Source organism: Gasterosteus aculeatus, chromosome 7 (genome assembly GCF_964276395.1).
Source record: "Gasterosteus aculeatus chromosome 7, fGasAcu3.hap1.1, whole genome shotgun sequence".
NCBI lineage: Eukaryota > Metazoa > Chordata > Actinopteri > Perciformes > Gasterosteidae > Gasterosteus > Gasterosteus aculeatus.
The window spans coordinates 25,116,337-25,143,703 of record NC_135694.1 but is presented as its reverse complement, the minus strand read 5'-3'; the positions used below and the strand labels follow the sequence as shown (position 1 = coordinate 25,143,703).

Here is a 27,367-nt window from a genome sequence, read left to right as displayed (position 1 = left end):
ACACAAACAAAATATTGAATTCTATTTTGGATATACAATAATACACATATTGTTATGAACATAAACAAAAAAGGACAATTGTCTAAAAATATATACTTTTTATAACTGAAGTCAGACTTTTATGTTTTTTACTTTTCACCTTTCAGATCATCAACACGACCACAGCTTCAACGGGCCATGGCCTCAACGTGGCCTGTGACACACTCATTTCTCAGGTGAGCCAACCACATTTAATATTATGATGTTCTAATTTGTATTGTTTGCTATTTAGAGAAAGGTTCATTTTAAACCTACTCAAGCAGATTGACTTCTGTTTTGCCTCATTTGTGTTTTGTAGACGTACGGCGGTAGGAACATGAGACGTGTGGGAGTAATCCTTCAACGGAGTTCATTGATCTTGCTGTTGTTTTGTTTGCCCTCTTGGGCTCTTCTCATCAATACTCACAACTTTCTGCTCATGTTACACCAAGACACTGAGGTGGCGAGGTAAATCCCTGGTTTATGAATGCTCGATTGATGACAAAATGTTAGTTTGAGAAGCCTTTGGTTTAGTGCCGCGATTGTTCACATCGACAGTGCATCTTAGTGTATTATTACAGGTAAGTGTGTCTAGAAGTACTTGAGGTTGTGCTTACATTTATCTTCATGTTGCTATTTTTAAATGTCTGAAGTTGCAGCCTTGGCATTTGAATTTGTGATTCCACTTTGTAGTTAGATTTTATTTTTATTTCATATTGTGGAAGTAAATCTACAAAGCAGCAATTAAATGTAAATAGAAATTGCATTTCCAAAAAGAAGGGTTATGTCTGGGCAAACCGTGAATTATTGTTTGTGTGTTTGCTCTACTAAACAAATGTTTGTGTTTGCAACCCTTTCAGAATTGCCCAAATCTACGCACTGGCCTTTATTCCTGCTGTTCCAGTGAGTTGATTAAACAATATGGACTAAAATATTTCCTTCCTAATTCAACATATGTTATGTTCTTCGTTATGCTGCAGGTATTAGCACATTAGAAATAGCCTCTGTATGTAATGTGTGTTTTAGAATCCTGGTTTATATGTGAGCGATCTGGCAGTTTTACTCTTTAAAACTCTCCTATATTACCCTCTACAGGCCATGTTTCTGTACGAGCTGCAAGTTTCCTACCTACAAAACCAAGTAAGTTTATAGCCCTTCTTCTGCATTGAGTTTCAATGGGTGCCATTTTTCAATAAATCAACTGCAATGTGTTTGTTTTCCCAAACCAAATTTAGGAAATAAGAAAGAAACAACCACTTCATATCCGGGTTTTGTGTTTACAGAGAGAAGAACCGTGTCTGCAGTTTTATGAGTCCATTATGTTGAATCAATAGCTTTCTTTAGCCATGTGAGCAGATCAATGTAGTTGCCCATTTGTGCCCAATTGTTATGACCATGGTGATAATCTGACTTTACTTTTTTTGCCACCGTAAGGATGACATTTTTGTTTTTCCAAAAAATCTAACAACATCCTCACATGGAGACATTACCGTGCTTGTTGTACTGGTAGTGAACAGAACACAGGCGGCAGTGGGCCGTAGCGTACGGCAAAACACGTTATCTCATCATGCTTGACAATCTACTCACGGTCGTAGACTAACTAGGACAAATACATCCCACCTCAGTCTCTCTGCCAATCCCAGGTCGCCTCACTTGTGCCACCGATCTCATAGGTATCTGACCGCTTTAACAGCTTCACCCGCCATGAGACCTTTACTGACCTCCTGAATGCAAAAAACATTACCGGATATTGACACCTTCTTCCTTACAAACACACTTATATCAGGGTTAATATTGCATTTAACTCGGTTCCTTACAAACTGTTAAACGTATTTAGACATTTATGCCCCCTTGACGAGAAATTGCAATAACTGTAGTGATCCAGTGATGGCAGCCAAAGTTTGTCTTTGTCTAGTCTTGTTACCAGGATGCTATCTACGTGATGAATTTGTTTGTCTGTCGCAGAGTTGCACGGATGTCATTAATGCCGTTTTAATAGAAGCTGTACAAATGGGATAGCTGATTGTGGTTTTCGTGTCTTTTTTTTGTCTGCCAGGGGATCATTATGCCTCAGTTGTACACAGCAGCCGCAGCAAACGTTTTTAATGTGGGGGCCAACTACTTCTTAATCTACAGCCTCGAGTTGGGAGTCCTGTAAGTCGTCTAGAGACATAGAGTCAAATTAGACCGTGAGATTCTTTCAATATTATTTAAATATGTTCTATCATGTGTGTTTGCAGTGGATCAGCTTTAGCTAACGCCCTTTCTCACATCTCCATCTGCCTGCTGCTGTTTGGCTACATCCGATGGAAGAAGCTCCATCAGGAGACATGGGGAGGTGAGTTATACACACAGTATTAAATGTATTAAAGTATTAAATGTCAAAATCTGCATTTCTGCTGATACATGACTGGATGAAAAGGCAAATGACGCACAAAAGCAGTTGTGTTCAGAAATCTGCAACAGAAATCTGTCCCCCACTACAGGCCCATTGAGTACAATCCTTCTGTGTTAAACTTTCTGCAGGCTGGTCCACCGACTGTCTGCAGGAGTGGGGCTCCTATATGAAGCTGGCTATTCCCAGTACATGCTTGGTCTGGTTTGATTGGTGGATGTGGGAGGTTGGAGGTTTCCTTGCTGGTCAGTGTTGAAAAAGATTTAAAGCCATTTTGAGTGTTTATTTTTCTACAAACCAATAGTTAAACCATTAGAATAACTGCAAAAAGACAGCTTTTGTTTGCTATTGCCGAGTTAATCAACAAATTATTATCTTGAACTGATTTACTGCATACGTGCTAAAGAGGTAAATATACAAGTGGCTAACTTTTAATAAACAAAATATTAATAATAAAAATGATCTAAAATATTAGTTATATATTTGACCTTTGCTGGATTAATACAACAGCAGCAGACTGTGGGCCGTTTCCCATCTTTGAAATTGTCTGAATCTGACCTTTATCCTCTTAGGTCTACTGGGAGAGGTGGATCTGGCGGCCCAGCATGTGTTGTTGGAAATAGGAATTATAATATCTATGGTATGCATCAAATGAAAATATGCAATTTGCTTGTTGGTATGTGGCTGGCAACAATTACTTTTTCATAGCCAGATATTCTACTGGCCTTTGAACTTGGAGAACTTGGAGAGAAGCAGGCTCGCTGTCCCCCTTCTTCCTGTTTTTAAGCCAAGCTGACTGCCTCCTGGCTTCGGAATATCAATATTATCATCAAATCATCAGAAAGACAGTGAATACGTTTGTTTCCCAAAATTGTGTAACTCATTTTAACATCAAAAATCAACATGGGGTCCTTGCAGTTCCCTCTGGGTATCCGTGCAGCTGCCTGTGTGCGTGTTGGGAATGCTCTGGGTGCCGGGAACACTACCAGGGCCATAGTCACTTGCAAAGTAGTGCTGGTTCTGGCAGGTATGAAAACCTATACTTATGAACACAAACATGAAATTACTACAATCCAAACCGTGCACACAGAGAATTCTGGATTCTGATTGTTTGGCAGGTTCATTGATCCCTTTTTTTATTGTTTAAGAACACATGCAAAAATATACTTGTGAGATTCATGCAACGTTTATTTCAAAGCTGTTTGTTATTTTGTGAATCACACATCCTGTCAAATGTTATCTTTTGTGTCACGTCTTTCTGCAGGAGTGTTTGCTGTGTTCCAGGGTTGTATCCTCGCTGGCTGTAAGTCCGTCGTTGGCTACATATTTACATCTGATGAGTGAGTCTTAAACCAATACACCTTCGTTCCTGCACTTTGTAACGACAACTATGTTTTATTTTGATGATCTTCTTTTACTGTCTGCAGAGAAATTGTGGGGATTGTCTCAGATAACCTCACAGTCTACATATTTCTGCAGTTCATTGATGCTCTTCTGGTACGTTTTGACAGAACAGAATAAACGTTCTTCTTTTCTTTTGCATTGAGCTTGTGTTGACGAGTATGCAACCCTTTTTCAATTGTTTCTATTTGTGTATGTTTTCAGTGTGTTTGCTTAGGAATTCTTATCGGATCTGGAATGCAGAAAATTGTTGCCTTGTCCAACCTGGTGTCTTTCTACGTCATCGGTCTACCAATGGGAATAGCTCTGATGTTTGCTACTAAGCTCAGAATATTAGGTAATGTTCCTAACCTTCCTATTATATGTTTCTGCAAACAAGTTATGAATATCTTGGCTCCTTTTTTGGCTCTGAGGTCCTAGCATGGCAATCCTGTTGGACTAGATGGACAGTTAAGAATAATAATAATGAAAAATTACTACGTAGATCCACAAATGTCTTTATTCTTCTTCATTGTCAAAAACCGACTGGCCTTGAGTTCAACGTTTGAGCTGGGGCCATCTTATTGTGTTACTTCTGCCACCAGAAGTGAAACAATAAGAGTTAAGTAAAACTGACGCGCAGACATTTTTGAGCTACCAAAACTCCACAGTTAACTGAACTGAAAACACATTGTGAAAAAGGTCACAATTCAAATTGGAAAACATAAACAACTCTGAGATCAGAAAACGACGTAGTAGCAACAAATTTGTCACAAGACAAGAAGAGTCACCCCCTGAAGGCTATTAGGAAAAATCTATACACAAAGATCCTCCACACTGGCTTCACTTTTCAGACCCGGAGGCCTGATCCTGACAGACGCAGATTCAGGAGTCATAATTTGAGGTTATTTATAAGTGATGTCACAGCTCCCTCCCCAGCTAAAAAAGGCATTAAACAACTTATACAATGTATGCACTTTTACTCCTCCAGACCTGAAAACAGACTTGGTTGTGTTTTAAAAAGAATGAACTTGATCAAATTGAATCCAGCAGTATTCAGTGATCAGTGAGTCACTTCCATTTACTTGTACAGACACTTGAATTTAATTTGAATCCTCTATCCGAAATACATTTTACCCGAATATTTAAGGTTAGATTTAATTTATTTCTCTGGGAACCGTCACCTTATCGTGGTGGAGAGGTTTGTGTGTCCCTATGACCCTGAGGGCTGTGTTGTCGGGAGCCTTGTGCTCCTGGTAGGGTTACCCTTAGCAAAGTGGTCTCAGGCGAGGGGCTAGACTAAGAATGGTTCAAAAAGACCCTATGAAAAAACTGAAGAGGGAAGGAGTTACCCGGCCAGGAGGAAGCCCGGGGCCCCCATTTGGAGCCAGGTCCAGATGGAGGGCCCGACAGCGAGCGTCTGGTGGCTGGGTTTACCGCGGAGCCCGGCCGGGCACAGCCCAAAGGAGTGACGCGGCAGCCCAAGACTCTACTCCCCATGGGCTCACCACCTGTGGAGGAAACCGATGGGGTCGGGTGCGCTGCTACAAGGGTGGCATTGAACCAGAGTGGTGTATGTTCAAAACCTCCATTGCTGAAGCCGCGGCAGTGAGTTGTGGCCTCAAGGTCTTAGGTGCATCAAGGGGCGGTAACCCTCGAACCCCGTGGTGGACACCGGTGGTTAGGGAAGCCGTCCGACTGAAGAAGGAGGCCTTCCGGGTTATGATATCCGGTGGGACTCCGGAGGCAGTTGCAGTGTACCGACAGGCTCTGCCTCCATCTCTGCCGTGATGGAGGCAAAGCAGCGAGTATGGGAGGAGTTCGGGGTAACTATGGAGAAGGACTTTCGGTCGGCACCAAAGTGCTTCTGGAAGACCATCCGGCACCTCAGGAGGGGGAAACGGGGAACCATCCAAGCTGTGTACAGTAAGGATGGGACCCTGTTGACCGCGACTGAGGAGGTTATCGGGCAGTGGAAGGAACACTTTGAGGAACTCCTGAACCCAACTACTACGCCCTCTTTGGTAGAGGCGGAGCTGGAGACAGAGGAGGGATCATCGTCAATTGGCCTGGTGGAGGTCACTGAGGTAGTCAAACAACTCCGCAGTGAAAAAGCCCCAGGGATTGATGAGATCCGTCCAGAGATGCTAAAAGCAATGGTGTTGGGGGGTTGTCTTGGATGACACGCCTCTTCAACATTGCGTGGAAGTCTGGGACGGTGCCAAAAGAGTGTCAGACCGGGGTGGTGGTACCCCTCTTCAAAAAGGGGGACCAGAGAGTGTGTGCCAATTACAGGGGTTTCACACTACTCAGCCTCCCGGGTAAAGTCTACTCTAAGGTGCTGGAAAGGAGGGTTTGGTCGATAGTCGAACCAAGGATTGAAGAGGAACAATGCGGTTTTCGTCCGGGTCGTGGAACAACGAACCAGCTCTTCACTCTTTCCAGGATCATAGAGGGGGCTTGGGAGTATGCTCATCCAGACTACATGTGTTTTGTGGACTTGGAGAAGGCGTATGACCAGGTCCCCCGAGAGAAACTGTGGGAGGTGCTGCGGGAGTACGGGGTGAGGGGGTCCTTGCTTGGGGCCATCCAATCCTTGAACGCCCAAAGCGAGAGCTGTGCTCGGCAGTAAGTCGAAGGCGTTTCCGGTGGGGGTTGGCCTTCGCCAGGGCTGCGCCTTGTCACCAATCTTGTTTGTGGTTTTCATGGACAGGATATCGAGGCGTAGTCGGGGGGAGGAGGGTCTACAGTTCGGGGGGCTGCGGATCTCATCGCTGCTTTTTGCAGATGATGTGGCCCTGATGGCATCTTCCGTCTGTGACCTCCAACTCTCACTGGAGCGTTTCGCAGTCGAGTGTGAAGCGGTCGGGATGAGGATTAGCACCTCTTGTGACGAAAAGAGAGCTGAGCTGGAAGGCAAAGATCTCGATCTACCGGTCAATCTTCGTTCCTACCCTCACCTATGGTCATGAAAGATGGGTCATGACCGAAAGAACTAGGTCACGGGTAAAAGCGGCCAAAATGGGTTTCCTCAGGAGAGTGGCTGGCGTCTCCCTTAGGGATAGAGTGAGAAGCTCAGCCATTCGCGAGGAGCTCGGAGTAGAGCCGCTGCTCCTTTGCGTCGAAAAGAGCCAGTTGAGGTGGTTTGGGCATCTGGTGAGGATGCCCCCTGGGCGCCTCCCTAGGGAGGTGTTCCAGGCACGGCCAGCTGGGAAGAGGCCCCGGGGAAGACCCAGGACTAGGTGGAGAGATTATATCTCTGCACTGGCCTGGGAACGCCTTGGGATCCCACAGTCAGAGCTGGTAGATGTGGCCCGGGAAAAGGGTTTGGGGTCCCCTGCTGGAGCTGTTGCCCCGCGACCCGACCCCGGATAAGCGGTTGAAAATGGATGGATGGAGATTTCATTTATTTTATTTCTACCACAAAACCTAAGAATTTAATAATTATATGAGGGGAGCTAATTTATAATGCAATGTATTTGTAGTTCAGTGCACAATGCCTCAAATAACCCTTCTGCTTTTTAGTCAGTGCGTTCTTTAGTGTCACGACATTTGGTACAAACAATGATGGCTTTAGATTAAATGCTTTAATGCTTTGGTGATCCCTGACTTTTCATCTAGCACCATCATCAGGTCAACCTTTGAATTTGTCCAATAGCTGTTAGTGTGGCTGCGTCTTAGTCGTTTTCTCAGAAACATTAAGTATATTGGTAGTTTTCTTGTTACACAATGTTCTTATGTCAATGTATGAAGTGAACACAAAGTAGATCTTTCTTCTTTAAACCTTCTTTTGTGTCTCTGATTAGGTTTGTGGCTCGGTATCTTAACATGTATATTCTTGGAGACGGGTTTCTTCCTCATTCTAATCTTCAAACTAAACTGGAAGAAAGTCACATTAAAGGTAGGATGCTCGTATATTTTGTATAAGCAATGAATGGAATATACAGTAAACTGTTCCAGAAAGGAATGAGGGTGAGTATTTGGCTGTGATTATAATGACAGCATTTCAATATATTGTTTTCTTGCAATTTTCTTTCCATTTTTCTTTCCAATGCTTTGGCGTAGCATTGCAAGTTATCTCTCAATTCACAAAACAAGGACAAATAGAAACGTTAGTGCTGAACATTACATACACACTCATACGAGCCACAAATAAATGCATTCAATATGATTGTGTGTTGGTCATTTTTTGTGTGTGAGTGAATGAATTAACAATATATATATATATATATATACATACATGTATATATATATATATACATATACATGTGTATATATACATATATACATATACATGTGTATATATATATATATATATATATATATATATATATATATATATACATGTATGACTCACATGAACCTCATCATGTTTTCAGGCTCAACGGCGAGCTGGAAAGAAAGTTACGTTGATACCAAAGCTCCCTGTTAGTACAGAGCTGAGTGAAGGGATGGTGATGGACATCTCTTCCTGTCCTGAAGTAAGTGCATAATAAATAGTAAATGGGGGTTTCTGCCTTGTCAGGGTTTGACATTTACATAATGATTAACAGCAGCATCTGTGCACCCTGAAGGCCCAGTTGGACGGTGAAAGAGCTCCTGCAGCGGGGGGCTACGGTCCAGTCAGCACCCAGGATCAGGAGCTGAAAGGTGGACACGAGGCGGAGACCGACGACACAAATACAGGACGACCTGTGGGGGAAGACGAAGGGACACAAAAGACCTCAAACACCAAACCTTCAGCGCCGCTTTCTGTCTCTGAGCTGATCTGGCGCCGTGGACTGATCTTCTTGGTTTCAGCTCTAGTTTTGGTCACAGGTGTCGCTTTTCACATCGCGTTCCCCGTACAGGAGCCCTCCATCCAGAGCAGGACCAACTTTACCCAGAACTGGACTAATGACTCAAGTTCGACGACACTGACCCCACAGGACCTGACCCCAAGCCGCTGAGCGTTCTTTGACCTCTGAATGTAGACATCTAGCAGCTGAACACACTTCTCACAAACTGACAATTTGGATATCCTAGTAGGAATAATGTTGAGTGCATAGGCTACTTGAAGAACAGGTGTTATTATATAAAACTGCAACCTGATATAGAATAGTGGATTTGAATTGTGTGAAGGAAAAAAATGCCGCTGGCAGGAAAACCAAAGGTCCTGTTACAAGGATCGTCTTTTATCCTGAGGTGCTAAACTGGAATTCCATACACTCAATAAATCCTCCGACTAAAATCATGAAACCGATTTCTTTCTTTCTCTGCGGCCCGCTACCAAGTGGTCTGCGAACCGGTCGTTGGGGATCCCTGTGGAAAGGATGAGTTTAAAGGGGGTGAATATTTAATTCACATTAGCCAGGTGACTTCCAATCATTAATAATGCCAACAAGTTTGCCATTTGAACTTAATTGATGATATGTCAACTCCTTTCCCTTTTGATGCATTTGTCAGCCAGCCACCAACCAACGCACACATCCTTTCACCTTTGTGTGGAGCATGCACGTAAAAGGCCTGTTGCTCTGTTGTGTTGTTTGCAGAGCGACAGCATCATTATTTTTCACTGATTGAGATTGTAATGTTACAAAATTGATGAACAGGCCAATTTTACCTGTGAACAAATGGCACTTAAAGTGGGCCATTTATTAATGGCATGAGATGTCCTTATGTTATCATTTATTATAGTTTTATATCAAATATATTTTGTCAATTATATATTTTATATTAGTTTAAGTACTTTTATTTTAATGAACCTGTTTAAATTAGCTTTACAGTGGGAGCTTCAATGTCTTTTCTACGGACAAAGAGGAGGAAAATGATCAACCCACTTTGTCATCCCTCACCGACTCATCAATGTGCTGATTACACTTGATTGCATGAACTGACCTGTCACTGTGACTCTGAATTGCCTGCTGCTTTCGCCGTAGATGGGAGACGTCGCTATGCACTGATAAGTGCCCTCATGCCAGCCTTTCTCCACCAGGTTGGCGCTGAGCTGGCTCGTGCAGCCGTCATTGGTCAACGAGAATCAACCCGCTTCCATTCAGTGTCCAAGACAGAGAGGAGACAGGTGGATTGGCCCAGCTGTCGCACCGCAGGACGAGCTCTGCCTCTTCTTCTACTTCAACTTCCTCCGAGCCAGAGAGCTGTAGGTGATCTGAAAAGAAACGCCGCTTCATTCATGAATCTCGTAGCCGGCAGCTTTAGCAATGGCAACCACTCCTCAGTTTGGCAATGGCGCCTAGAATATGTATTCTAAAAAAAGGGTATCTTGTTAACAGAGACGGAGGACAAGGGTAAACATTATAGTGCATGTAAGCCGATGTCATCATCACCTTTTCGCCTAAAGACAGACAGCCACGCAAGCTGTGCTAACGTGACAGCCTGATCTCCAAAACCTGTTCGTAAAAATGTATTCGAAAATCTTGAACGTACAAATTCGTAGTGATACATACTAAATAAATACGGACTGCAACTGATGACGTCACCCTATTCAAAGTGAATGGAGACCTGGACCCCGTAAACACACTTCGTGAAGTCTAACGATGTAAAATAAACGTGTTATGATTGCATTTTTAACGTGAAATCAAACGTTAAATTGTAAGAATACAATACTAACCCTAACCCCCTCAAAAAATCCAACATGGCGGAGAGACGTTCACTCAAGAATCCGACATGGTCCGCCATGTTGTTCACTCAAGGGGCGTGGTTAACCACCGCCAGTTCGTATGTATTGTTACGAATTTGTGTGGTCAAGATTTTCGTATACATTTTTACGAACAGGTTTTGGAGATCAGGTTGAACGTGAACATGCTGATTTTCAGTGGGTAACGTGGTCACCATCTTAGGCAGGCGCGTCAGGCCTAAACAGAATGTAGACTTGAGGTTGACGGAAATTAAATTTTGTCTTGACCAAAATATTGGACCGAGCGAAATCTCGACTTGACGCTAGCATTTAAGGAGAATTCGAGGGATCACTAGGGTCAGTGGGATTCCTCCTAAATATCTGTAAAACATTTTAGTGGGGACCAGCGAACTGATATTGCCATCCATAATATCATAATAATTAACTTTTTTCAGAGATAAGTATTTAAAGGGACCCACATGTGACATTCAGTGTGACTGAGGCCGTAACTGTGACGTTTTTGCTCAGGTGGCAGGTGAAAGTAGCCCCGTTATCTTCATAGATGATGGGTGTAACGCACACGCTGCTTCGACCCTTCTTATTTCCTTCTGTCAGACTGACGGCTTGGCCATTCCTCAACCACACCAGCTCTTCGTCGACCGGAGTTTCGTGGCCGGCGTCAAGCTGACAAACCAGAGACACGGTCCGTTCCAGCTCTATCTGAATAACACCGTCACTGGAGACTGCTGGGACTGACTGGATCCGGACACCTTAGCAAAAGGGAGAATACAGTTTAGACAAAAGCACAAAAGAGGGTAAAATGTCAGATAAATTCTTGGTAACCACACTTTAAAACCAGAAAAAGCTTACCAAATGTCGGGGCTGCACAGAACAGGAGCAAGTGGAAAAGAACTGGTCCGAAAATCGCTTTCATTTTATTTTTTCTTGGATAAACCTAAAGGAGAGGAGCATTTATTTTAAAATAGAGTTCAACAAAACTTCATCACTTGCAACAGAAAAGAATATATGTGCAGGAGCCAAAACATTCACTAATCAAATTGACAATTCTATTTGTATCTTTGTGCTTCATTGATCTATTCTTTCTGTTTTTCCAAATAACTGTGAATTGTTGTTGAAGGGTGCTTTACAAAGGTGCTTTATATTCTCGGTTGTTTTCCTCCACCGTGTTAAGTGTTGTTTGGTGTCAGCTACCAAACATCACTTAACACTTGAGAGATAACTTCGACGTCAATTATTGCAGGACAAATCTATTTGGCTAAAACAATTAAATCGTGGAACAACCTTAAAATAATTCATCAAAGAAGTCATGAAAATGGTATTTTATCGACAAAGAAACCTGCCATCTCAGATTTTTATCATAACACATTATGCTATACAATTTTAACATTCAATCAGAATATACTGTCTGTAATATCATAATATGACAAAAGAAATGTGTAACCAGAATATTTTTCTCAAGATAATTAACCAAATTGTTATATTCTCTTGAGTATTTGTTTATAATTCTGAGGACTAAATATTAAAAAACCTGCCGGTTAGATCTCCTGTAGAATCGTACCTTTGGATAAGACTGTTAATTAATGTAATACGAGTTACTATGTCTTCACAGTACCAATACTCTATGCCTTTATTCTTATGATATGTATAACAGCATTAAAGATGCACTCACCTGACTATGATAATTTCTTGTCTATGTTCCCTGTGTGTGAGCATGAGAATGTGGAGGATTGCTCAAATCTTACGTCGCTCTTAAATACTTCACAGCTCTGAAGGACACTTTTATAACTTCCTTCATAGTTTCTCTATGACTCTCATCATTTTTCTTCCCTGTTCCTGCAAAAAAACCTTCAATCAGCCCAACCTTGATTTTTACTTTTTTATTGTTCACGTACTTAAAATGTAGCAACACAACAGCACTTTTTTATTGGCTGACCTCTTTACAATGGCACTAAAACTTCTTGGGTGTGCATCTCATTGAATTATACTTATGACAAGCAGTTGAAGGCTTTCAACAACTTGTTCTAATTCATTTGAAAAGGTAGTGTCACGGTTACTGATACCGGAGTACGGGAGAACCCAAATGCACGACTCGTACACGATGGACAAGACAGGAGGGTTTTAATCAAGGTTCAGGCAGGGTCAAAACCGGGAGATCCGTCAGGAGGCAAACAAGTCCAGAGGGGCAGGCAGGTAATCCGTAGACGAGGACAGGCAGGGTCAGAATCAGGAGGGCACACAGACAGGCAGACAAATCCAAAACGGGGCAGGCAGGTAAATCGGGGTCGAGGAACAGACGAGGTCGGAATCGAGAAAAACAGGATGGCTTCGGGAAACGCTGGAAAACTTGGTAGAACACACAAGACAATCTGGCAGTGAGCAACAGAATGTGACTGGCTTAAATAGTGAGTGACTGACGAGGGAAGGCACCACAGGTGAGGGTGAGGAGAACCAGGTGCAGGAAATCAGGTGACGAGGTGGGAGGATCTGAAATGACAGGAGAGTTAGTGAACATGCAGTGAAGATGAAAAATAAACTATGATGTGGACGTATGTGTGACAGAACTCCCCCCTCTAGGGACGGCTCTCGACGTCCCACTGGGCTGGTCCGGGTGTGCTCTGTGGAAGTCCCTGATCAGGGAAGGGTCTAGTATGTGGCGTGACGGGACCCACAAGCGCTCCTCTGGGCCGTATCCCTCCCAATCCACCAGATACTGCAGCCCCCTACCCCGTCGACGAGACTTGAGTAGGCGCCGGACCGTGTAAGTTGGGCCCCCGTCAATGAGCTGGGGGGGCGGAGGGGGTCTGGAGGAGGGTTGAAGTGGACTCTCCAGGACAGGTTTTAGCCTGGAGACATGAAAGGTGGGGTGGACCTTCATGGCCCGCGGCAACTGGAGTCTGACTGCTGCAGGGTTGACGACCCTGGAGACTGGAAAGGGACCCACAAATCGAGCCGCCAACTTCTTGGACTCCACTCTGAGTGGAAGGTCCCGGGCGGACAACCAGACACGTTGTCCCGGGACGTAGCAGGGTGCCGGGGTGCGACGTCTATTAGCCGACCGTTGATACCGGTCCGAGGTACGCAGGAGCGTGGAGCGGGCTTGCTTCCAGGTGCGCCGACACCGCTGAATGAACGCCTGGACAGAAGGGACGCTTGCCTCCAGTTCCTGCTCCGGAAACAGCGGAGGTTGGTATCCTCTAGAACATTGGAAAGGTGAGAGCCCGGTAGCCGAACTGGGGAGTGTGTTGTGGGCATACTCGACCCATAGGAGTTGCTGGGACCAAGAGCGGGGGTTGCGGGAAGAGATGCAGCGTAGAGAAGTCTCCATCTCCTGGTTCATCCGCTCTGCCTGACCGTTGGACTGTGGGTGAAATCCAGACGATAAGCTGACTGTGGCCCCCAGTAGCCTGCAAAACTCAGACCAAAAATGAGAAGTGAATTGTGGCCCCCGATCGGAGACCACATCGACGGGCAGACCATGCAGGCGGAACACCTTCTGTAATAGCAATTCTGCTGTCTCTTTAGCAGAAGGCAGCTTAGGTAGAGGGATGAGTTGAGCAGACTTGGAGAAGCGATCAATTACCGTTAGAATAACTGTGTTACCGTCAGATGGGGGTAGGCCGGTTACAAAATCCAAGGCAATGTGGGACCAGGGACGATGAGGGATGGGCAGGGGGTGAAGAAGGCCGGATGGAGCCTTGTGAGAGGGCTTATGCTGAGCGCAGATAATGCAGGCACTGACGAATTCTCTAGCGTCCTTCTCCATGGTGGGCCACCAAAACCGTTGTTTCAGCAGAGCTAGCGTGCGGATCACTCCCGGGTGACAAGCCAGGCGGGAAGAGTGACCCCACTGCAGGACCTTTGGGCGCAGATTCGCTGGGACAAACAGAAGGTTATCGGGGCAGGCACTCGGTGCCGGTTGTGCTGTATGAGACTGTTTTACTTCCTCTTCCACCTCCCAGGCCACTGCCCCAACAACACATTCAGGGGGGAGAATGTTCTCCGGACTCTGAACGCAGCTCCTGGACTGGTACTGACGGGACAGGGCATCAGGTTTGGCATTCTTCGTGCCCGGCCGGTAAGTTAGAGTAAACTCGAAACGGTTAAAAAATAGAGCCCACCTTGCCTGTCTGGAGTTCAACCGCTTGGCAGAGCGAATGTACTCTAAGTTTTTGTGGTCAGTCCATACCATAAACGGCTGGTCAGCTCCCTCCAGCCAGTGTCTCCACTCCTCCAGTGCAAGCTTTACCGCCAATAACTCCCGATCCCCGATGTCATAGTTCCTCTCCGTGGCAGACAGTTTCCGGGAGAAGAAGGCGCATGGATGAACCTTCTGATCTGTAGACGACCGCTGCGAGAGAACTGCTCCTACACCGGTGTCCGACGCATCCACCTCCACCACAAACTGGCGAGCAGGGTCTGGGAAAACAAGGATAGGGGCAGAGGTAAAACGTGTTTTCAATTCCCCGAATGCCCTGGCCGCTACCGAGGTCCACTGAAAGGGCACTTGTGGGGAGGTTAGAGCGGTGAGAGGAGCAGCCACAGCACTGTAGTTCCGAATGAACCGCCGATAGAAATTGGCGAAGCCCAAAAAACGCTGCAGTTCTTTGCGGGTGGAGGGTTGGGGCCAGTCTGCCACCGCCCTGGTCTTCGCAGGGTCCATCTGAATATTGCCGGCTTTGATGACGAAGCCCAGAAAAGATACTTCCGAGGTGTGGAAACTGCATTTCTCTGCCTTAACGAAGAGGTGATTCTCAAGGAGTCTCTTGAGGACTTGCCGTACATGTATCACATGCTCCTGTGTAGACTTGGAAAAAATCAAAATATCGTCCAGATAGACAAAAACACAGACATTGAGCAGATCGCGGAGAACGTCGTTTACCAGCCCCTGGAAAACAGCTGGGGCATTAGTGAGGCCAAATGGCATGACCAAATATTCATAATGTCCACTGGGAGTGTTGAAGGCCGTCTTCCACTCATCCCCCTCTCTGATCCTGACCAAATGATAAGCGTTGCGTAGATCTAGTTTGGAAAATACGGTTGCCCCTTGTAGCAACTCAAAAGCAGATGAGATGAGTGGAAGTGGATACCTGTTTTTGATGGTGATGTTATTGAGTCCCCGGTAATCAATACAAGGTCGCAGGGATCCGTCCTTCTTGCTCACAAAAAAGAACCCCGCGCCGGCCGGGGATGACGACGGTCTAATGAGACCGGCAGCCAAGGAGTCGCTGATGTACTTCTCCATAGTCCTAGTCTCAGGGGCCGACAGAGAGAATAGTCGCCCTCTTGGGGGCGAGGTGCCCGGAAGGAGGTCTATAGCACAATCGTACGGGCGGTGAGGCGGTAGTGAGGTGGCCCGAGCCTTGTTGAACACCTCCTTTACATCGTGGTAATCCTCGGGTACGCCCGTGAGATCTGGGGACTCAGGAGACACGGAGCGGCTAATGGCAGACGCTGGCTTTAAACAAACCGCGTGACAGTGAGGGCTCCACCCAAATATAGTCCCAGTAGCCCAGTCAATGTGCGGATTATGCCTCCTAAGCCATGGAAACCCCAAAATGACTGGTTGTTGAGGTGCATGAAGTACATGAAAGGTGAGTGCTTCACTGTGGTTACCTGACATCTCCAAGCGCAGCGGGGTGGTTTGATGAGTCACCCTGCAGAGTAGCCGACCGTCCAACGCCGTGGCCCGGATGGGTCTTTCCAAGGCGATTTGCTCAATCCCCATCTTGAAGGCCAGGTCTTGGTCGAGGAGATTGGCGTCTGCACCCGAGTCAATCAGAACCGGAACAGTGTAGCTCTTATCCTGGAAAAACAACTGGGCATGGATTTGGGGTCGAGAGGGCATTTCTAATCTAACTTCCCGGCTCACCAGCGCCCTCTGGTTGACTGGTGAGCCCTGTCTTTTACTGGACAAGCGTTCACATAATGACCGCTTTGACCGCAGTACATGCATTGGTTGGCCTGCAGGCGGCGGTGCCTTTCAGCCGGAGCGAGTCGAGCCCGTCCCAGCTGCATTGCCTCTGGCCCCGCGATAGACTCAGAAGGTCCACCCTCGGTTGGTGCCCGTCGCGGTTCCGGCCACTGGCGCGGCGGTGATCCTGAAGCTGCGCAAGCGACCCTCTCTCTTCTCCGCTCCCGCAGACGGCCGTCGATCCGAATGGCGAGGGCGACCAGCTCGTCTAAACCAGCAGGGAGATCCCGAGCTGCCAATTCGTCCTTTACGCGGCTGGATAATCCGTGGTAGAAGGCATCGCGAAGCGAGGCTTGGTTCCAGTCACTCTCCGCTGCCATGGTGTGAAAGTCAATGGAATAGTCGGAAACGGATCGTATTCCCTGCTGCAGACCAAACAGTCCCCGGGCCGCCTCTCGTCCGGGAGTGGCATGGTCAAAAACCCTCTGCATCGCCTCGGAAAACGACGCGACGGAGGAACAGATAGAAGTCTGTTTAGCCCATTCGGCCGTTCCCCAATCCCTTGCTCTCCCTGTGAGCAAGGAAACAATGTACGCTACCCGGGACCTCTCGGTGGGAAACGCGGACGGCTGGAGCTCGAAGGCGAGCGAACACTGTACCAGGAACGGTCGACAGGAACCGGGAGCGCCGGAACAACGCTCGGGTGGAGGAAGACGTGCGTCGGACATTGGAGCGGAGGTGGGTGCTTGGGCAGCAGCGGGGGTGACGTCCGGAGTACGCGTCACCACGGCGAGGTTCCGCAGGTGGTCGCGGAGGGACTCCATGCTGCTCTCATGGCGGGCCGACATAGACTGCATGGCCTCAGCCATGAAGTGGAGCTGCTGCTCATGGCGCTGCAACATGTTGCTTGGATTCGGGGTTTCGGGCTCGGTACGTTCTTGGTCGGCTGGGTTCATGTTTGGCCAGATTGTACTGTCACGGTTACTGATACCGGAGTACGGGAGAACCCAAATGCACGACTCGTACACGATGGACAAGACAGGAGGGTTTTAATCAAGGTTCAGGCAGGGTCAAAACCGGGAGATCCGTCAGGAGGCAAACAAGTCCAGAGGGGCAGGCAGGTAATCCGTAGACGAGGACAGGCAGGGTCAGAATCAGGAGGGCACACAGACAGGCAGACAAATCCAAAACGGGGCAGGCAGGTAAATCGGGGTCGAGGAACAGACGAGGTCGGAATCGAGAAAAACAGGATGGCTTCGGGAAACGCTGGAAAACTTGGTAGAACACACAAGACAATCTGGCAGTGAGCAACAGAATGTGACTGGCTTAAATAGTGAGTGACTGACGAGGGAAGGCACCACAGGTGAGGGTGAGGAGAACCAGGTGCAGGAAATCAGGTGACGAGGTGGGAGGATCTGAAATGACAGGAGAGTTAGTGAACATGCAGTGAAGATGAAAAAATAAACTATGATGTGGACGTATGTGTGACAGGTAGACTTGTATATTTATTAACACCCGGATGTGATAAAGATGTTTGGGGGATTTGTGTGTATCAATATATAAAACACGTTGTGAACAGCATTTTTTGACATAAAAATATCCAGTGCATAAGAGCCTATAACATTTGTCAGCTTACAGTCTCAAACATGTCCGTTTCTCCTCTGATACTGTGATACAAGTTACAAGTGGTGAAAAGTAACTGAATACATATATCAAGAAGTACTTAAGCAAAATCATCAGGTATTCCTCAAAATGAATAGCTTTTGTGCTGCTTTTTTCTTTTTATGGTACTGCATATCGGTAACTATTTACAGCTGAATGAAGAAAACAATGGTGATAGAACTCCTCATTAAATCATTAAACAGGACATTTATTAAATAATTCTCGCAAGTGACAGAATTGGCAGATACACGGGTTATACATCAAGGCTACTCAATATGTAGTTTACATATATCCAACATAATAAAACAGGATGAGGAGGGGGGCCTCTGGAAAAGAACCAAGTGACTGCCACCAATAGATTGTACACATTGACGCCCAAACATCTTGGTTATCAGATGGCTCATAATGCAATGGGCCTCTGTGTGTGATAGCGCAGACTTTCTGTCGTCTACTCCAAGTAAAATTGACTAACATTATTGAACTTTTCCCATTACCGGTGGATATGGAGCATTAAGCGATTTCAATGTTGACTCGAGTCAACTGTTAAAGTAAGTATCATCAGCAAACTGTACGTAGTAGGGGTGTAACGATTCATCCACTGAATCGATTAATCGATTTATATTCCTGCGATCCAACTCAATCGATCTTTGCTCCGCAAATCGGCATTCCGGACGACATATAGCGATTACAAATCGATTTAAATGGTACATAGTCGATTGTATCGATACTTGGTAACTGCACATTGGATTTAAGTACAAAAACTGTATGGATGTGTTTTTTAGCACTTTAGACACGTTAAACGTTACTCGATTAAGTCTGCCTGTCTGTGACGTCATCAGTACGCAGCGGCAGGCGCGCGAAACTCGGAACAGCAAAAAAAACACAGCGTGGAGGAGACGACTGCGAGCAAGACATTTACAAACCAACTTATCGATCCAGCGTGTGGAAACATTTTGGCTTCTTTCCAGCCATCTACTAAGGCGCCGTGGGATTAAACAACGCCGACAGTCAGGCACCTCTAGCAGCGTTACCGCTGCAGCTGCAGCAGCAGCAGCAGCAGGTAACTCCAGCTCTGCAGACACCTCAGCCCTCGCCAGCGCGAAACTCAACATCACAGTTACAATTACCAAGTTTAGCTGTAAAGACCCTACAATGTGGTTGTAAATCCGGGGTTCTGTAAATTGATCCAAACATTGTGTAGTTATTGTGTAATGTTTACATTGAAAATGTCACTTAAATAAAAGGTCAATACATTTGCCATTAATTTTTGTTTGCTTGTTTATAATTCCATAATTAATTTAAACCGGATTTCCTTACAAGAAACAACAGGGATCTCAGAAACTTTGCCGGCACTGTCCAGTAAAGTTACTGAATCGATTTCAAGTCACTGAATCGAATCGGCAACCATCGAATCGTTGTTAAAATGAATCGTTACACCCCTAGTACATAGTGTCATATTATCCGATTGTTCTGTTTTTGTCATTATTCTGCATGATCAGTACTTTATTCTGATATTTAAAGTGTATTCTGCTGATAGCAGGGGTCCCCAAACATGTTTGCCTCGCGGACCGGTTTCGTGTTAGAAAATACTTTGTGGCGGTGTTGATCGCCGACTGGGGGTGCGCATGGCAAAGAAAACGCTCGGGGTAATTGTGGCAAGAGGAACAAAGCGCATGTAATTGGGAGATGATTCGGTCAAATTTTCAAAATAAAATAAGGGAAAGGGGGAAAAAATAATAATTTTGTTTTCTTAAAACCAACAAGTTCGCCATATCAACTTGATGATGTGTCTTTGATGAACTTCTTTCCTTTTTGATGCATTTGCCACCAACAAACACACACTTCCACACATGTGATCACTTAAGTGGCGTTGCATGTGTAAAAGGACTGGCTCTGTTGTGTTTCTTACACAAAGCATCATTATTTTCACTTTTTTAGTGATTGAGATTGTAATGTTACAAAACTGATGAAAGTTGTGATACTGAGAATGACGTCATGACTGGAGTTGAATGGGGTAAAGGAGGGTGCAAAGACATTGGCTAAAATTAAATTTGACAGCAGAGAGATGATTGGCTGATGGAGATTGTGGCCAAATATGATTGGTTTAACAGATCTGGAACGCCCATAATCCACTGATAGCAAAGAAGAACGAGGAATGAATGAGGCCGACTCCAGGGGAAAAGTGAGAGGTCAAAGTACATTTGCAGATAACATCAGCTGTTAACAAACAACAGCATTGCTGTCCTTAAATATTAATCAACGCTTGCAGAGTTTATGCCATCAGAGCCTCTGTGTTCCCCGTGCAAACAAGCATTCTTCGTCAGATTACTAGTGAGCCGACACACACATTACACACACATACAAACACTTCAAATAATGAGACACACTGCATTCCCTCCTTCTTGAGAGACATTCAGCAGCCCTGCTCAGTTTTCTTTTTTGCGCCTTAGTCTCTCACCTCTCTCCTTCTTCAAACAACATATTAATCAATAACTTCAGAGAAGTGAATGTGATGTAATTCGAAACCGAGAAAGACTTTCTGCCTCTCTCTCCACTCACTCTTTTCCCACTTCACCCCGCCTCCTTTGTCCCTTTTGCTTTTCTCACTTCTCTTCTTGTTCTGTGTTTAAATGGAGAAGCTGGGTTCCCCGGACCCAGCGCACCCTTTGCCGGGTGCAGGGCCCCTTGATGGGGTCTCAGTTGCCAAGACAATGAGGCCCGAGGGAGACGACGCAGCCGTGGCTGCAGTCAGCTCCAAACTTTTTCGGTGTGCTTGGGTGAGGCGTTTGGTACCACTGGTTTACAGAGAGGAACTCTACCAAGTCTTACGGCTCACAGGTCCACTGGTGAGTAGGAGAAAGTTGAAGTGTCAGCAGGAAGTGGTGGTGGTGGGTGTTTGGATTGCTATGTCAGGTTATAAGTATTAATTGACACTGATTTATACTCAGTTAAAAGTTCCTCAAAATAACTAATGGAAAGTCTACCTAGTGTTAGATCTACCATTGGGCCTCAGTCAATTGGTTTTACCGTTTCATTTGTAAAGGCCACCGACTGTTGCACTGTTATATCCGGTTTCTATATTCAGTGCGTAAAGTGTACTGTTACAGACCAAAATCGAACAATGCAATCAATTACCTGTCTTGCCTAAAATACGCAAATAAAAATCACATGGCGGCCATAGTGTTTCTGGGTGTGAACCTGCCTAAACTTTAAACAATTTAACAATTCTTTGCAGAGTTGCATTAGCTGTTTGAGTCCAGCTAATAGCAATCATTTATTTCAAAATGTTGTTTTCTCTCTGCAGGCGGTGTCTCAGTTTCTGAACTTCCTCCTGTCATTTGTTATCACCATATTCTGTGGGCACATTGGCAATTCAGAACTGGCTGGATATGCACTCGCCTCAGCGGTACTATTTTAACTTTTAACTGACTTAATGTACTAATTAAGTTAGTCACTTCCTATCTTTTTAACAGAATTCCAAAACAAAAACACATTGACTTGAGTGGTGTAAAATTACTTAATTATTTACATTACAGGTCATTTAGCTGATGCTTTTTATCCAAAGCGACTTACATTGCATTTTTAACCCATGGCTTTTTTGAGAGTAAAAGGACATCTCATTAGGTTACACATTGTTGATGCACATAGACAACTTCAGCATTAGTTTAGTCTCTCTTTGGTTTGCAAAATATTCAATTCTATTTTGGAAATACAATAATACACATATTGTTATGAACATAAACAAAAAAGGACAATTGTCTAAAAATATATACTTTTTATAACTGAAGTCAGACTTTTATGTTTTTTACTTTTCACCTTTCAGATCATCAACACGACCACAGCTTCAACGGGCCATGGCCTCAACGTGGCCTGTGACACACTCATTTCTCAGGTGAGCCAACCACATTTAATATTATGATGTTCTAATTTGAATTGTTTGCTATTTAGAGAAAGGTTCATTTTCAACCTACTCAAGCAGATCGACTTCTATTTTGTCTCATTTGTGTTTTGCAGACGTACGGCGGTAGGAACATGAGACGTGTGGGAGTAATCCTTCAACGGAGTTCATTGATCTTGCTGTTGTTTTGTTTGCCCTGTTGGGCTCTTCTCATCAATACTCACAACTTGCTGCTCATGTTACACCAAGACACTGAGGTGGCGAGGTAAATCCCTGGTTTATGAATGCTCGATTGACGACAAAATGTTAGTTTGAGAAGGGACACCCTTTGGTTTAGTGCCGTGATTGTTCATATCGACAGTGCATCTTAGTGTATTATTACAGGTAAGTGTGTCTAGATGTACTTGAGGTTGTGCTTACATTTATCTTCATGTTGCTATTTTTAAATGTCTGAAGTTGCAGCCTTGGCATTTGAATTTGTGATTCCACCTTGTAGTTAGATTTTATTTTTATTTCATATTGTGGAAGTAAATCTACAAAGCAGCAATTAAATGTAAATAGAAATTGCATTTCCAAAAAGAAGGGTTATGTCTGGGCAAACCGTGAATTATTGTTTGTGTGTTTGCTCTACTAAACAAATGTTTGTGTTTGCAACCCTTTTAGAATTGCCCAAATCTACGCACTGGCCTTTATTCCTGCTGTTCCAGTGAGTTGATTAAACAATATGGACTAAAATATTTCCTTCCTAATTCAACATATGTTATGTTCTTCGTTATGCTGCAGGTATTAGCACATTAGAAATAGCCTCTGTATGTAATGTGTGTTTTAGAATCCTGGTTTATATGTGAGCGATCTGGCAGTTTTACTCTTTAAAACTCTCCTATATTACCCTCTACAGGCCATGTTTCTGTACGAGCTGCAAGTTTCCTACCTACAAAACCAAGTAAGTTTATAGCCCTTCTTCTGCATTGAGTTTCAATGGGTGCCATTTTTCAATAAATCAACTGCAATGTGTTTGTTTTCCCAAACCAAATTTAGGAAATAAGAAAGAAACAACCACTTCATATCCGGGTTTTGTGTTTACAGAGAGAAGAACCGTGTCTGCAGTTTTATGAGTCCATTATGTTGAATCAATAGCTTTCTTTAGCCATGTGAGCAGATCAATGTAGTTGCCCATTTGTGCCCAATTGTTATGACCATGATGATAATCTGACTTTACTTTTTTTGCCACCGTAAGGATGACATTTTTGTTTTTCCAAAAAATCTAACAACATCCTCACATGGAGACATTACCGTGCTTGTTGTACTGGTAGTGAACAGAACACAGGCGGCAGTGGGCCGTAGCGTACGGCAAAACACGTTATCTCATCATGCTTGACAATCTACTCACGGTCGTAGACTAACTAGGACAAATACATCCCACCTCAGTCTCTCTGCCAATCCCAGGTCGCCTCACTTGTGCCACCGATCTCATAGGTATCTGACCGCTTTAACAGCTTCACCCGCCATGAGACCTTTACTGACCTCCTGAATGCAAAAAACATTACCGTATATTGACACCTTCTTCCTTACAAACACACTTATATCAGGGTTAATATTGCATTTAACTCGGTTCCTTACAAACTGTTAAACGTATTTAGACATTTATGCCCCCTTGAGGAGAAATTGCAATAACTGTAGTGATCCAGTGATGGCAGCCAAAGTTTGTCTTTGTCTAGTCTTGTTACCAGGATGCTATCTACGTGATGAATTTGTTTGTCTGTCGCAGAGTTGCACGGATGTCATTAATGCCGTTTTAATAGAAGCTGTACAAATGGGATAGCTGATTGGGGTTTGCGTGTCTTTTTTTTGTCTGCCAGGGGATCATTATGCCTCAGTTGTACACAGCAGCCGCAGCAAACGTTTTTAATGTGGGGGCCAACTACTTCTTAATCTACAGCCTCGAGTTGGGAGTCCTGTAAGTCGTCTAGAGACATAGAGTCAAATTAGACCGTGACATTCTTTCAATATTATTTAAATATGTTCTATCATGTGTGTTTGCAGTGGATCAGCTTTAGCTAACGCCCTTTCTCACATCTCCATCTGCCTGCTGCTGTTTGGCTACATCCGATGGAAGAAGCTCCATCAGGAGACATGGGGAGGTGAGTTATACACACAGTATTAAATGTATTAAAGTATTAAATTTCAAAATCTGCATTTCTGCTGATACATGACTGGATGAAAAGGCAAATGACGCACAAAAGCAGTTGTGTTCAGAAATCTGCATCAGAAATCTGTCCCCCACTACAGGCCCATTGAGTACAATCCTTCTGTGTTAAACTTTCTGCAGGCTGGTCCACCGACTGTCTGCAGGAGTGGGGCTCCTATATGAAGCTGGCTATTCCCAGTACATGCTTGGTCTGGTTTGATTGGTGGATCTGGGAGATTGGAGGTTTCCTTGCTGGTCAGTGTTGAAAAAGATTTAAAGCCATTTTGAGTGTTTATTTTTCTACAAACCAATAGTTAAACCATTAGAATAACTGCAAAAAGACAGCTTTTGTTTGCTATTGCCGAGTTAATCAACAAATTATTATCTTGAACTGATTTACTGCAAACGTGCTAAAGAGGTAAATATACAAGCGGCTAACTTTTAATAAACAAAATATTAATAATAAAAATGATCTAAAATATGCGTTATATGGGAAAGAAATCTTCCCAAATACATCTTTTCTCTTAGTCATATATTTGACCTTTGCTGGATTAATACAACAGCAGCAGACTGTGTGCCGTTTCCCATCTTTGAAATTGTCTGAATCTGACCTTTATCCTCTTAGGTCTACTGGGAGAGGTGGATCTGGCGGCCCAGCATGTGTTGTTGGAAATAGGAATTATAATATCTATGGTATGCATCATTCAATGAGTTTAATGGAACATTTATCTGCATTCAGCATGTTGGGAAATTATCTTATTTACCTTAGATGAGAATGTAAGGATCAACACCCACAATTAGTTGTGGGGCGATTAGTTTAACGTAGCGTTAAAGGAGAACAGCTAGCATGGCTCTGTCCAAAGTTCAGTATTAAAAAATGAAAATATGCAATTTGCTTGTTGGTATGTGGCTGGCAACAATTACTTTTTCATAGCCAAATATTCTACTGGCCTTTGAACTTGGAGAACTTGGAGAGAAGCAGGCTCGCTGTCCCCCTTCTTCCTGTTTTTAAGCCAAGCTGACTGCCTCCTGGCTTCGGAATATCAATATTATCATCAAATCATCAGAAAGACACTGAATACGTTTGTTCCCCAAAATTGTGTAACTCATTTTAACATCAAAAATCAACATGGGGTCCTTGCAGTTCCCTCTGGGTATCCGTGCAGCTGCCTGTGTGCGTGTTGGGAATGCTCTGGGTGCCGGGAACACTACCAGGGCCATAGTCACTTGCAAAGTAGTGCTGGTTCTGGCAGGTATGAAAACCTATACTTATGAACACAAACATGAAATTACTACAATCCAAACCGTGCACACAGAGAATTCTGGATTCTGATTGTTTGGCAGGTTCATTGATCCCTTTTTTTATTGTTTAAGAACACAAGCAAAAATATACTTGTGAGATTCATGCAACGTTTATTTCAAAGCTGTTTGTTATTTTGTGAATCACACATCCTGTCAAATGTTATCTTTTGTGTCACGTCTTTCTGCAGGAGTGCTTGCTGTGTTCCAGGGTTGTATCCTCGCTGGCTGTAAGTCCGTCGTTGGCTACATATTTACATCTGATGAGTGAGTCTTAAACCAACACACCTTCGTTCCTGCACTTTGTAACGACAACTATGTTTTATTTTGATGATCTTCTTTTACTGTCTGCAGAGAAATTGTGGGGATTGTCTCAGATAACCTCACAGTCTACACGTTTGTGCAGTTCTTTGATGCTCTTCTGGTACGTTTTGACAGAACAGAATAAACGTTCTTCTTTTCTTTTGCATTGAGCTTGTGTTGACGAGTATGCAACCCTTTTTCAATTGTTTCTATTTGTCTATGTTTTCAGTGTGTTTGCTTAGGAATTCTTATCGGATCTGGAATGCAGAAAATTGCTGCCTTGTCCAACCTGGTGTCTTTCTACGTCATCGGTCTACCAATGGGAATAGCTCTGATGTTTGCTACTAAGCTCAGAATATTAGGTAATGTTCCTAACCTTCCTATTGTATGTTTCTGCAAACAAGTTATGAATATCTTTGCTCCTTTTTTGGCTCTGAGGTCCTAGCATGGCAATCCTGTTGGACTAGATGGACAGTTAAGAATAATAATAATGAAAAATTACAACTAAGTAGATCCACAAATGTCTTTATTCTTCTTCATTGTAAAAAAACTGTTGCCTACATTGACCTAACACTTGACCGACTGGCCTTGAGTTCAACGTTTGAGCTGGGGCCATCTTATTGTGTCACTTCTGCCACCAGAAGTGAAACAATAAGAGTTAAGTAAAACTGACGCGTAGACATTTTTGAGCTACCAAAACTCCACAGTTAACTGAACTGAAAACACATTGTGAAAAAGGTCACAATTCAAATTGGAAAACATAAACCACTCTGAAATCAGAAAACGACGTAGTAGCAACAAATTTGTCACACCCTAAAGCGAACATGCTTTATAATCTCTTTTACTCTAAATGGGACAACCATTTTCTAAATTAAAATAACATTTTGTATTGAAGAAGACTTGAAACTAGCGCTTTAGTCATGAGGAACATTTTCTTATCGACTTATGTATAATCTGACGTACTTTGAGAAGAGTCACCCCCTGATGGCTATTAAGAAAAATCTATACACAAAGATCCTCCACACTGGCTTCACTTTTCAGACCCGGAGGCCTGATCCTGACAGACGCAGATTCAGGAGTCATAATTTGAGGTTTTTTATAAGTGATGTCACAGCTCCCTCCCCAGCTACAAAAGGCATTATACAACTTATACAATGTATGCACTTTTACTCCTCCAGACCTGAAAACAGACTTGGTTGTGTTTTAAAAAGAATGAACTTGATCAAATTGAATCCAGCAGTAGTCAGTGATCAGTGAGTCACTTCCATTTACTTGTACAGCAACTTGATTTTATCTTGAATCCTCTATCCGAAATACATTTTACCCGAATATTTAAGGTTAGATTTCATTTATTTTGGTTCTACCACAATACCTAAGAATTTAATAATTATATGAGGGCAGCTAATTTATAATGCAATGTATTTGTAGTTCAGTGCACAATGCCTCAAGTAACCCTTCTGCTCTTTTTAGTCAGTGCGTTCTTTAGTGTCAGGAAATTTGGTACAAACAATGATGGCTTTAGATGAAATGCTTTAATGCTTTGGTGATCCCTGACTTTTCATCTAGCACCATCATCAGGTCAACCTTTAAATTTGTCCAATAGCTGTTAGTGTGGCTGCGTCTTAGTCGTTTTCTCATAAACATTAAGTATATTGGTAGTTTTCTTGTTACACAAT

General features: G+C 44.0%; 2 protein-coding genes across 11 annotated transcripts in view; one reads left to right on the top strand and one right to left on the bottom strand.

Moving 5' to 3' along the window:
* Window positions 1-27,367, top strand: part of LOC120821973 (multidrug and toxin extrusion protein 1) — a 31,577-nt gene that overhangs the window by 1,879 nt on the left and 2,331 nt on the right. For 2 of the 10 annotated variants that reach the window (XM_078106664.1, XM_078106656.1), the window contains 15 exons: window positions 147-215; window positions 338-486; window positions 879-921; window positions 1,114-1,158; window positions 2,075-2,172; window positions 2,259-2,356; window positions 2,545-2,658; window positions 2,986-3,053; window positions 3,332-3,440; window positions 3,678-3,753; window positions 3,841-3,910; window positions 4,019-4,151; window positions 7,600-7,694; window positions 8,173-8,274; window positions 8,347-9,031. In XM_078106664.1, the coding sequence (XP_077962790.1) occupies window positions 147-215; window positions 338-486; window positions 879-921; window positions 1,114-1,158; window positions 2,075-2,172; window positions 2,259-2,356; window positions 2,545-2,658; window positions 2,986-3,053; window positions 3,332-3,440; window positions 3,678-3,753; window positions 3,841-3,910; window positions 4,019-4,151; window positions 7,600-7,694; window positions 8,173-8,274; window positions 8,347-8,742 (1,665 nt within the window). In that variant the 3' untranslated portion in view covers window positions 8,743-9,031. Of the gene's footprint in view, window positions 1-146; window positions 216-337; window positions 487-878; window positions 922-1,113; window positions 1,159-2,074; window positions 2,173-2,258; window positions 2,357-2,544; window positions 2,659-2,985; window positions 3,054-3,331; window positions 3,441-3,677; window positions 3,754-3,840; window positions 3,911-4,018; window positions 4,152-7,599; window positions 7,695-8,172; window positions 8,275-8,346; window positions 9,032-18,396; window positions 18,552-18,819; window positions 19,064-20,038; window positions 20,850-21,307; window positions 21,410-21,826; window positions 21,896-22,017; window positions 22,167-22,564; window positions 22,608-22,799; window positions 22,845-23,760; window positions 23,859-23,944; window positions 24,043-24,230; window positions 24,345-24,714; window positions 24,783-25,233; window positions 25,343-25,579; window positions 25,656-25,742; window positions 25,813-25,920; window positions 26,054-27,367 lie in introns of those variants that run through there. The other 8 variants (XM_078106665.1, XM_078106660.1, XM_078106657.1 and 5 more) reach the window with 7 other exon arrangements.
* On the bottom strand, window positions 9,024-12,205 carry LOC120821974 (transmembrane and immunoglobulin domain-containing protein 1). The gene is given in 6 exon segments (XM_040181153.2): window positions 9,024-9,094; window positions 9,671-9,813; window positions 9,815-9,941; window positions 10,889-11,179; window positions 11,280-11,364; window positions 12,100-12,205. Coding segments are annotated over 5 exon segments (696 nt in total). The 5' UTR covers window positions 11,344-11,364; window positions 12,100-12,205.